General features: G+C 42.3%; 1 protein-coding gene across 2 annotated transcripts in view; it reads left to right on the top strand.

The window, feature by feature from the left end:
* The first annotated feature begins 810 nt into the window (after positions 1-810).
* The window catches only part of si:dkey-191m6.4 (rho GTPase-activating protein 22), a 34,599-nt gene continuing 23,836 nt past the window's right edge, over positions 811-11,573 (top strand). Inside the window, exons 1-2 of one of the 2 annotated variants that reach the window (XM_044178250.1) lie at positions 811-985; positions 7,906-8,105. In XM_044178250.1, the coding sequence (XP_044034185.1) occupies positions 943-985; positions 7,906-8,105 (243 nt within the window). In that variant the 5' untranslated portion in view covers positions 811-942. The remainder of the gene's footprint in view (positions 986-7,905; positions 8,106-11,573) is intronic. The other variant, XM_044178251.1, reaches the window with a different exon arrangement.

Below are 11,573 nucleotides of genomic sequence, written 5' to 3'. Positions count from 1 at the left end.
AATTACAGGCCACTGTAGCTCGAGGTGACATGACATCGTCTGTTAGAAGGGGAATAGTATTTTTTCTCCCCTGGTTTTTCTGAGTAGTGCCATTGGAATGCCTGGAGGATGTAATTACGACCTACTGTAGGTGGGAAAAGCTGGGAATTTCCCATGTCTGTCTTTGAATTGAAGGCAGCATCGTTCTTAGACAGCCAAGAGTGGCAAAGACAAAAATGGTAAAGGGAAATAATTAAGGTGAAAAGAAAAGATAGTAGAGACTGACGGATGTATAGAAGAATAAGAAAGGGAATTGTGGCGAGAGAGGTGGGAGGAGAAGGAAAAGAAATGATAAAAAAAGATGTTGATATAGCAAGAGAGAGAGGCAGGAATAAAATGAGAAAGCAGAGGAAGGATGGGGGAAATGAGTGATTAAGGGAAGGAGGTGGAGACAAGATGAGAACCTCTACAGCTTAATTAGATACAGAAGGAGGAGACACCTGCCAGATGAACACCCCCTCCCCTTCTTTTTTCTCTCCTATCTTTATGAAAAAGCACTCATTGCAGAAAATAACAACACTTAAAACCAGGCATCTGTTAGCCGGTCAGGTCTGTGCTCTGAGGGTGGGAGACCCACCCCAAAAGCATTCTCCTCCATCTACCCCAGGCGGATGTACCGCTATGAATAATGTAACAGGGAGGGGTGGAGGCCACTGGGCGTTGTGTGTAGAGAAAAAAAAAAAGAGAGGGGCAGTTCCTCCTCCTCCTCCTTCACCACCCCCTTCTCTTTCCATTCTCCTCCCATCCCCTGTTCACCCAACCCCCTAGCTGCCGGCCGCACTGCAGAAGGTCAGAGGGAGAAGAAGAGGAGAGAAGCGAAGGCAGAGAGAGGCAGAGGGAGAGACAGGGGTGGGGTGCTTGGATGTACATGAACATGCCGAGAGGAGAGTGTGTGGACAAGCGATGACAGCCATGCTGAGCCCAAAGATCAGACAGACCAGGAGAGGTAGGACACGGTTTGTTTGCTCTGCCTTCATATCTACAGCACCTGCCAGCTACAGTAGCTCCTTATTCATCCAGAACTCTGTAGTGACACATCATGTCATATCTGACAGGGACTATGATGGGAGTTTATCAGATCAGAGGATGTGTTAGTGATGCAGTGGCTTTATCTGGACACTGACCTTCACTTTTACAAATATATTGCATTTTAAAAAGTTCTTTTTCTCCTATAATTCTGATTTTACACAAGAATATGTCTGCAGAAACACTTTTTCTCCACTCCAGCTATTTTCCTACTGCAGTCACATATTACTGAATATGAATGAATGAATGAAGCGGCAGGTCTGCCCACGCAGGGAAGCTCTCGCGTACATTAGCATTCTACTACAGCTGGCCGATGCTGCCAGTGTGAATTCTATTAAGAGGAGCGAGCAGCATCTCTAGTTTCATCACTGCAACACTCAGCACTATCACGCTGCCGTCAGCTGCTGCTGCAGTGTGTGCTCACACTCGTACAAGTGCAGTATGTGTGTGTGTGTGTGTGTGTGTGCTTGTGTGGATAGATGTATTAATATGTCCATGTATGCCAGTGTGTGTGTCCTTCCTTCCTTCCTTGGCACTAATCTCCATGACTGTAATTATACAGCTGGATCTGATTAAGATGAAATGAATAGGAAATTGATGTGTAATTCCTCCGCTGGAGTGGCATGAAATTAATAAGTGAGAAAGGAGGATTCATGTGCATTTACAGAGGGCTCAAATATACAAAACATAATAAAAAATGCTAAATGCAACAGTCTTACATTTAAGGAGGTGGAAATACCACTCATCCTCGCTGCGTTTCTGTTAGGATAGTGAAAATTGAAAAGATTAAAGCAGCTCTATGATTCTGCGTGAGAAGCATTCTCTGCATATCTTCTGTAAATTAGTGCATCACTGCTGACAGCTTCACATTTGTTGCGTGAAGACCATGAATAAACGAGTATGTGACAGATGTAGTAGTGTAGTAGAGTCAGCTGAGGTTAAAGTGGGTCAAGAAAGGGACACAACACTAACCATGGCATGCTGGATAACTGATCTCTTTCTGGCTGGCAAACTAGAATGTCAAAGAGGACACTCAAAATATGAATCAATAATATAAATGTGGTTGACTTTTAATCTATTAATCATTCATGGCTGCGACATTCATGATGCTAGAAGGTCAGTTGACAAGCTAACTAGCACAGATATACAGTATGTAAGCTGTCATGTTTGACTTTGGAAGGTCAGTGACAAGCTAACTAGCTTAGATGTACTGTATATAAGCTATGACTTGTTTGAATTTGGAAGGTTGGCTTGTCTTCTATCTGAGGTACCAATCTAAAATGGCTAAATTGCGTAGATTTTTCAGTTAGTAGACCACTAACTTAACTAGGTTTCACTATGTCGTCGTCCTCCTCTCTTGCCTCTTTATTCACAGAGCTCCACTTAAAAGAGTATTTCGATATCTTGGGGAAAACACTTATTCGCTTTCTTGGCAGGAGAAGATTGTCTGAACTCAAAATATGAAGCTAGAGCCAGGAGACAGTTAGCTTAGCCTAACATAAAGACTGGAGGCGGGGGCACCTCTGAAGCTCCCTAATTACTACATTGTACCTTTTTTATTTATTCTGTACAAAAAAATTTTTCCTTTGGACAGAGCCAGGCTAGCTGTTTCCACCTGTTCGCTGTCTTTACGTACGCGTACAGAGTGGTATCAATTTTCTCATCAAACCAAGAAAGCAGATAAGTGTATTTCCCAAAATGTCTATTGCTTAAACATTATTTACCCAACAATTATTTGGATTTGCCCCTGAGATCTAATTAAATCAGTGAGACTATGCCGTCCTTTCAGAGCAACTCTTAATAGGAAATGCTTATGTAAATAAAAACCCAATTGGCTACCAATCTAGAATGCCAGTAGACCGATTTCTTTAACTAGGATTCAGTTAATCAAAAATATCTTCTCCATATAATAAAAATCTGACTGCTGTGCTTCAGTAACAACCAACGACATATTAAAGCTGTAATGGGCTTCTCTGCATTTTTCTTTGGCTGGCACCAGAAATCTAGTAGCAGCTTTAATTGCCCACATATCAGCTGCTTCATTCTCTTGCTGTGTCTTTTTGATCTGCGTTACCATGGTTTTTATGATCAAAGTCCTGCAATGTAGCAACACCCTGACATCCTGCCTTTCCGAGGCATATGAATGAACACCCTCACGACTAGATACTGTCAGCAAGAGCATGCTGCATAGATAAAAAAACCCTCACACACCGACACACTCAGGTAATGAGCATGTGGAGATGATAACATGCACAGATACGCACAAACCCTCTGCTGCAGATCTGTTCCGCTCCACTGCAGCTTTCACATACGGGCTGTATATTATTGGCCACACCTCCAGCATGTCGGGGAAGGCTGCCACGCACACACACACACACACATAATGGTTAACACATTAATCAACAGTGATAGGCTAACTGGTTACACACTGATGCACCTGTAACTCTCTTAGCCATTTTCCACGAGCCATAAATCACTACACAACAACCAGATTAATGAAATTGAATTCCTCCGCCATGCCTGCTCCCTTTCTTGTGTGCGTGTGTGTATGTGATTTAGCCATTAGTGTAGTATTGCCTGGCTATTGTGGAGTGCCCTCCTTACCATGCTAATGGATGGGCTCCTCTATGTTGTGCATAAGAGCCATAAATCCATTTCCTGCTGATGATAAATGTACGACTGCAAACTGTATTAAGTTACATCATAGGGGCCTAGAGCATGAAAGTGTCCCTTCATGTGCTATACTGTACCACTTTAGATTTTTCGGCCTGCAGACAACCATTTGTTCGCATTGTAACATTACTTGCACATGTAGACGTGACACTGATGAGTCCAACTTTTTATGGACAGAGTGCTTTATTTGCATTTCTCATTTGATTTGACAGAACAAGCATAAACATCATCAACCATGTTGCATTTGGGCAAAATGGCTGAATCTACAGAATCTCAGGTAGTGTGTCTTTTCACTTTATTCAAAAGACGTATTTGTACCACCGACTCCTGTCTCAGAACTATCTAAAAACCATGCCTCTTTTGTGGAGCAATTTTTATACTCCGGCAGAGGAGATTTAATCAACCTGAGTGGTGCAACACAGCTAATAAGCTACGAAAGCTTCCTCCATGTTGGACTCTCCGGCTCTCTGTTCCTTCAAAGGTGAGCACTGTGAAGATGGCTCACTATTGGTCAACAGCGCAAATTTGCTTGCAAAGTTGACCAAAGTTAAACTCGATGTGAAATTTTCACACTGATTTACTTTGCCCTCATGAGCAATTCCACTGATTGAGATAATTCCATTAAAAACGTTGCAGCTGGCAATGCTGGGGTTGTGTATTTCTCTTTGAGTTCAAGGGAAGTTTATAAAAATGGTCAACAGTACACCCCCCTACCCACCAACACACACACACACACACACACACACACGTTCATGATATCATGAATGAGCTCATGACTGAATGAGTCGCCAATCCATCTGGTATTCCAGGCTATTCAGCTCCATACCCAGAATTATACTTCCATGACCCTGAAATAACATGACGCACGGACCAATTTATATAAATTACCATTTACCATTGGTGTACGTCTTGATAAACAAATGTGGGCATACTGTACATCTGCGCACAGAGTCAGGCATGATGTTGAGCCCCTATTATTTGACTCTTGAGCCCTTCCCTAACTACTATCTACTGTAAATTAATGAGCCACAATTACGCTCTCTGTTTCAGTGAATTGCAGTGATTATGCATAAAGCGCGCTTTTACAGTAAAACAGCCTCTTTTCAGCATTGTAGTTGATAGTTGTAGAAGTGACCACAGAGCAGCTCCACCCAAGCCAAGGAAGGTCTGAATCACTCCGAGCAGAAGGTCCACATTGGCGCAGTGGGTAGTCGTGCTTGGCACACACACACTCAAAAATCAGTTGTTGTGACTCAAGCGTGAATCATCGGCCCGTGTATGTTCCACTCCTGTGATCCAGACAGCTGATGTGTTAAACAGTGGTGCTCTTTTATGCTAACACTGGCAGGGTGAGGAAGGATGGAAGAACATGATGGATGTGGTGAGGAAAAACAGAGGAGTGAAGGCGGACAGGGAAAGTGAGTGCCACTTTTAGCTGGCAATATGATGGAAATGGTAAGACACCCAGTCAGGGTTTTAAGGTTCAGTTCACAGTGCTGTTGATCGCACGTGAGACACTTTGCGTCCCTGATGTTTACACTACCAAATAACCTGGTTGGTGTCCTCACACAGAAGGGGTGGCAGTGGGACGAAGATCCTGATGGTGATCACGCAAGTACAATCTTTCAACTAATTCTAAATTTATGAAGAAGCAAATTTAAAGACGCAGGAGTTGGGAAGCCATTGGAAAACCCAAGAATTTTATCTTGACAGTTCACTGAAACAAAGACAAAAAAAAAACGTGAGTGACTTGTGCTTTGAAAATATAACACGCAGAGCTTTGATGCTGTTTTTTTATACATACTGTAGGCTATCAGGAAAAAAAAACAATTGTAAAGCATTACCCAATTGCAAAAAGCAATTACGACTGCTTTGCAATGCTTAAAAATTGTTCTCAACAACAATGGAAATAATTATATTTTAAAAATAGCTAATGAAAATGTGCCTCTAATCCAAGAACTCATTTATTAGACAAAAACTGCTTAAATGAGGTGCCAGCAGTGAGAACAAGGATCCTCTTTTGTGTTTGTGTGTGTGCGAGTGTGTATGTGCATGTGTGCTCTCAGTAATAACAGAGCTTTGATTCAACAGGACCAGCAGTGCTGAACGTAAGGAGGGAGAGACGAATTAGAGCGAGTCAAAGTAAGAGGGAGACGGGGCAGGGGGGTTAAAAAACAGGACTGGAATCAACACAAGATGGATAAATGAGAAAAGCCAAGGTAGAGGAGACGGGTAAATAGAGAAAGAGAGCAGGAGAGGGGAACAAAATAAAAGGAAGTATGTCTGACTATTAAAACATCATCTGCAACATCCACCAGATGTTTTGAGCTTATGGGATACGTTTTGCCGTGTTTGGTTGCTTGACAGATCTTTAGCATAGCACACTCAGCCACCCAATTTCCGTCATGTTGCTCAGTTCTTAAACATCTGACAAGATGTCCCTGAGTGGCAGGTTAATTAAAGCTGCCACTGTAATCGTTGGTTTATTTAAAAACCTTTGATATCTGATGTGAGCAGTTAACAGAGTTCACATTTCAGATGAAACCCAAATGTCAGACAGGGACCAAGGAATAAAATACAGGTGTGAAAAGACACATTTTGAATATGTGTTATTTTTCTTATTGCCATTTATTTAATGAAAAACCAGGTGACAGTTTTCACTTGACGTATTGAAATGATGATAAATCCTACACAAAAAAAAATGCTTTGAATTAACATGAATATTAAAATTCACCAATTGGCACCCTGGTAGCTCACCTGGTAGAGCACCCGCCCCCGTGTACCAAGGCTGAGTCCTTACCGCGGATGTCATCCCCTCTCTCATCCCCCCTTTCCTGTCTATCTTCGGCTGCACTATCAAAAAAATGACAAACCTTGCCACTTTGGAAACATGGTCCAAAAAAATCCACCTTTTCTTTAGAAATAATCAGTCCATCCGTCAGCACATCTCCGAGTATCAACAGGCTTTACGGACTGCCAGGAATGGCTGTGAATAAAATGAATAAAAATGACCTTTAAGCTATATGTATGCTGGAGAGAGAGATGAGACAATAAAAAAGAATAAGGATTGATTTTCTTCCCCCTCCCCATTCATCCATAGCCTTCTTCCCTCTGCACCATCTGAACATTGATCATTTCTGTGTGTGTGTGTGTGTGCGTGTGGTTGGCACAAAACGCACACCAGCAGGGAGGATGTCTGCACAATTGATTTCTATAAATTATACATGGTCATCAAATAGCATTGCCTTGTTTGCCTGACCGGAATATAGACGTCATCCTGGCTCTGTGGCCTTTTCTCATCTATAAAACCTTGAAATCTTCAGCCAGTTTTGTAAGTGTATAACATAATTTATTCTCAACTGATGACTTTCTTTCTTGTAGGGAGATATCTCATGGTGTGTCGTAATAGATAAGTCATGCTTAAGTGTCAGCTGATGTATTATTATTATTATTAAATATTGCCAGAAATGATACACGTCGCACTCTTAAATCAATTTTTTTTTTCACCGCTGAATGTCATACAAGAACAAGTAGCTCAGTGGAGACAAACCTGGTGTCACATTGAGACACAGCTATAAAACTGCCATCCTATGCCTTTTAAACCCGTCCTTGACTGAGCTCAGGTTACACACGTTTGTTGAGAATGATTCAGTCAGCCAGCCAGTCAGTCCCATGTGGTCCTATTATCACAGCTCAAAAGCCTCTGCTATTCTATTGGGTTGTGGCAACACACAATATGTCTCTTCCAAGGACCTCTGAAATGGTAGGGGGGATCCCTGTCACCTGAGATGTGTGTGTGTGTATATATATTCTCCCCCTTAGCAGTCTCTATTTTATCTGCTTTATGTTATTATTTGTGCCTGCTGCCCCTCTGCAGTCCCACTCCCCCTTCATCTAGAGGTGTTGCAGCCTGGGGCAGAAGGCTGTGTGTGTTCATGACTGAAGAGCCTGGCAGAGCATGTGTGTGCATACAGCATACAGAATGAGGGCTAACACAAGCTTCAATTAGGGAGAAAATGAAAAGACACGAGCCAAAGAAATAGGAATATAGTAAATCAAGCAGAACCACCAATTCAATCCCCTGTAACCCACCCGACCCCTCACTTTCTGCCCGCTTGTGTCTCCGCAGAATAAAAATGCTTTATGTGTGTGTATGTGTGTTTGCAGCCAGGTCCAAGAGTATGGTAATGGGCGAGGTGTCGCGGGGCTCGTGCCGGCCAGCCTCCCCCAGCCTCCAGGAGGGGGCGCTGAAGGCTGGCTGGCTGAAGAAGCAGCGCAGCATCATGAAGAACTGGCAGCTCCGCTGGTTTGTGCTGCGCTCAGACCAGCTCTTCTTCTACAAAGACGAGGAAGAAACCAAACCACAGGTAATACTTCAGCCATGTTTGCGCACAGTGGAACACACTGACAGGACGGTGAAACTCAACCCAAAGCTGAGTCACTGTTCTTTGGCTTGTGTGATTACATTTACACAATTAAATGAAAGTGTTTTATCTTTGCCCCAGTGGAGCAGCTTCCCACTCTCTGGAGGACTGATGGATTTTTACAGGCTAACGACTCAGATAGCACTAAAAACGCATGTTTATTGGCTGCACAATATAGGAGCAAGGAATGGAAATGTAAAGAATCATTTTATCTGATCAGTGAAAGCAGAAGGTGCCAGCTGTCAGCTTGTGGCTATTTATTTACATTGAGATGAGACATCATTAGCACGTTAAGAGTATTTTTGAGAATGGAGATAAATTATCATCTATCAAGGGAGAGTGTGCTGTAGCTCAGGAGGTAGAGCAGGTTGGCCATTAATCATAGGAATTGGTGGTTTGACCTGGCTTGCCGAAGTGCCCTCAAACATGACACTGAGCCACAAATTGCTCGTGTGTGTGTACGCGTGGACAAAAAACATCTGCCAAACACATGTAAAGCAATTTTGCCGTTACTTTGAAAAGAAGTCCATAATTACAGTAAAAGTGGAACTCCTCCGATTTTACACATCCAAGTCTGTTTACAGGTCTTAAGGGGGTGCTACTGCATATGTGAAAAAAAAGTTGCATAAAGCCTTTTGTGGCTCCAGAGGGAGCAGCGCGACGGTTGATGACGGTTGGGGCTGAAGACTACAATTTCGAAAATGAAAAAAAATCTGTGATAGGCCTTTTTCACAGCAGACATTCTGACTTGTCATAGTAGGAAAAGAACAGGTGTTACTAATGACATAAACGATGTTAATTCAAGTGTAAGTCACGACAGTGTGACCGTGAGCCAACATGCACAATACCAGGGCCCTGAAACTGAAGCAGCTAAATGGAATTCAGCCATCATTAACTTTATTATTTACACCTGTGCTTTTCCTACTGTGACATGTTAAAATTCCATGAAAAACGTCCATTAAGAGAGCTAGAGCAGCTAAATTGCTAGTGGCCACAGGCAGCACAATGTAACAAATGTGACGGTGATCGTACAATTTTAGTAAACTAAATATTAGTAACGAACAAATGTTGTCAAAAAAGGCACACTAACCACTTACATGTCAGTCAGTGGGGGAGCCCAAATTCCATATCTTACATCAGCAGTCCTCCATGTACAGCAGCTGAAGACATCAGGGCCTCCATTCATTCATTCATTCTTTGGCCAGTATGAAAAGCATCTGAAAATCTAAATTAGCCATGGCACCCATTGCAAAATGATCCTGGATGTAAATGGCCTGACTGAGTAAACAGACTAACTACAAATAACACCAGTAATGTTCTTTAAGTAAACTCTACCAACAACACTACTTACTGTATGTGCTTTATTTGTGACAACGGAGGAAAATACACAGTGGTAATGATGACTCACCACACTCACAGGACATTTTAGTACACAGCAGAGCAGTGTGGGACGCCTGGTTTCCTCCTCCATTAGTGCTCCATCATAAAAATATTTACAGAGAAAACCCTTAATCGATCCCATTGCTTCTTTGATGAGGGACTTCTATTGTGGCCAGGTGCTGACTCACATTTTCCCATTATAATTCTCACTGAGGAGTTCACAAGCAGTATGGTAGCTGGCCTGGACTGACCTCACACACACACACACACACACACACACACTCATATAAACAATGTTGGGATGGACAGTCAACGTAGCTGACAGGCTTACATAGTCGTAACATGAGGCGATGATGTAATCCAACAACAAAAGACAGCAGGGGCAGTTCTGTGACACACACACACACACACACGTTTAGAGCTCTCTTTATCTCTTTACATTTCTGGCTGAAATCTCGACACTTTTATTGATTTCTTCAATCTTCACTCTGCGTGACTGCTGTTCATTTAATGTAGGCAGCAGCCGTCTGCCATCAATGTCTTTCAGTTCCTGTCAGCGCACACACACACATACACACACTATATATATATATATATATATATACACACAGAATGACGTGTTCCCCTCCTCGCACTTTCCATTCTGTGAGGAACAAATGACTGAAGGCTTTGACAGACTGTCTTTCATCAGAGCTTGCCAATACACATCCAGCCTATATTGATTGGCAGCTCCCAGTGGATTCAAGTCACACATGTGGTTGAATGCACACACACATATACACTCAGAGGAATGCACACGCACACGCAAATCCTCCCCCCCAGAGAGCAGGATGTGTGAGAAAGTGTCACTCTAGCCATTTTTTTTCGCCCTCCCTCTCATCTTCTAATCGATAGGAAATTCGAGGCTGGGGGGGGGGGTTGCAGGATGAGGGCAAATTGCTGACCATTCCCCTACCAAGATGAAAAGATATGATAATTGATGGGAGGGAAGACAATACTGACACAGGATCTATACAGGTCTTCTTTTCCTTTTCATCATGTGGGGATAAATCCACTACAAAACAAATGGACTTCAGTTATCGGATGACTTTCTGTTGCTCCAAGACAAATACATGGGTGGTGGTGGTGGTGGAGGAGGATGGGGATCATTAGTGTTCCGAATACAAAATGAGTCTTCAGCTGCAATTCATTACACACAACCCAAGATAAAATGTAATTTTGAAAGTGGTGACACATGAGAAGCTTGTTTTGCCTCCATCTTTATTGCTAAATGCTATTAATGTGATATTTAGATGTAGAGACCTCCCCTTTCCCAAAGGGGAAAAAAAATTTGTGGAGCTCTTTTCAAGTGTTTGTTTACTAAACGTAAATAGATGTCATCTCACATTGTTTTGAATGGCAAATGAAGCAAACAAGAACCTACAAGTTAACACTGAAATGGCAGTAAAAACAAGAATCAAGAGCAAGTTCTAAAAAAAAAAAAATCCTCTTAAAGCAGAGAAAATTCACATTTTGTCCACTTGCTGGCAGCCGAACAAACTTTAGACACAACATTGACATATTAACACCTTATGAAGTTATGGCAAAAGTGTTAGCAAACAGTTGCATATTTACACATCCAGCAGATACGCAGCAACGTTAGCATTCGTTTGGAGCGGTGTTTCTGGATGTATGGTCTAATATTCACACTTCTTCTAAGCTCGGTTTTGGTGTTTCATCAACTGCTGCTGTGGCTGGAAACGAGGTAGATTAGAGCAGCGAAACTGAACCAAAACAGTTGTGAGCCGTAAAACCAAAACAATGCGCTCAAAAGGGGCTAAAGCGCTCCGTAGAGCTGAGGGGAACTGTAGAGTTGGTGATGATTCTCTGTGGGTTCGTCACTATGAGCGACCCCTTTCACATTACACATAGTCATTTAATCCATTGTTAATATTAACATATTAATTAATGCAGCTTTAAATTTGTCGTAAATATACTCTATCTGGTTGTTTTGAAACTTTAACTGTATGATGTGGAAATGTGTTTTTTTGA

Source organism: Siniperca chuatsi, linkage group LG20 (assembly GCF_020085105.1).
Source record: "Siniperca chuatsi isolate FFG_IHB_CAS linkage group LG20, ASM2008510v1, whole genome shotgun sequence".
NCBI lineage: Eukaryota > Metazoa > Chordata > Actinopteri > Centrarchiformes > Sinipercidae > Siniperca > Siniperca chuatsi.
The sequence above is the reverse complement of the archived record's forward strand: the minus strand, read 5'-3'. Positions and strand labels throughout refer to the sequence as shown.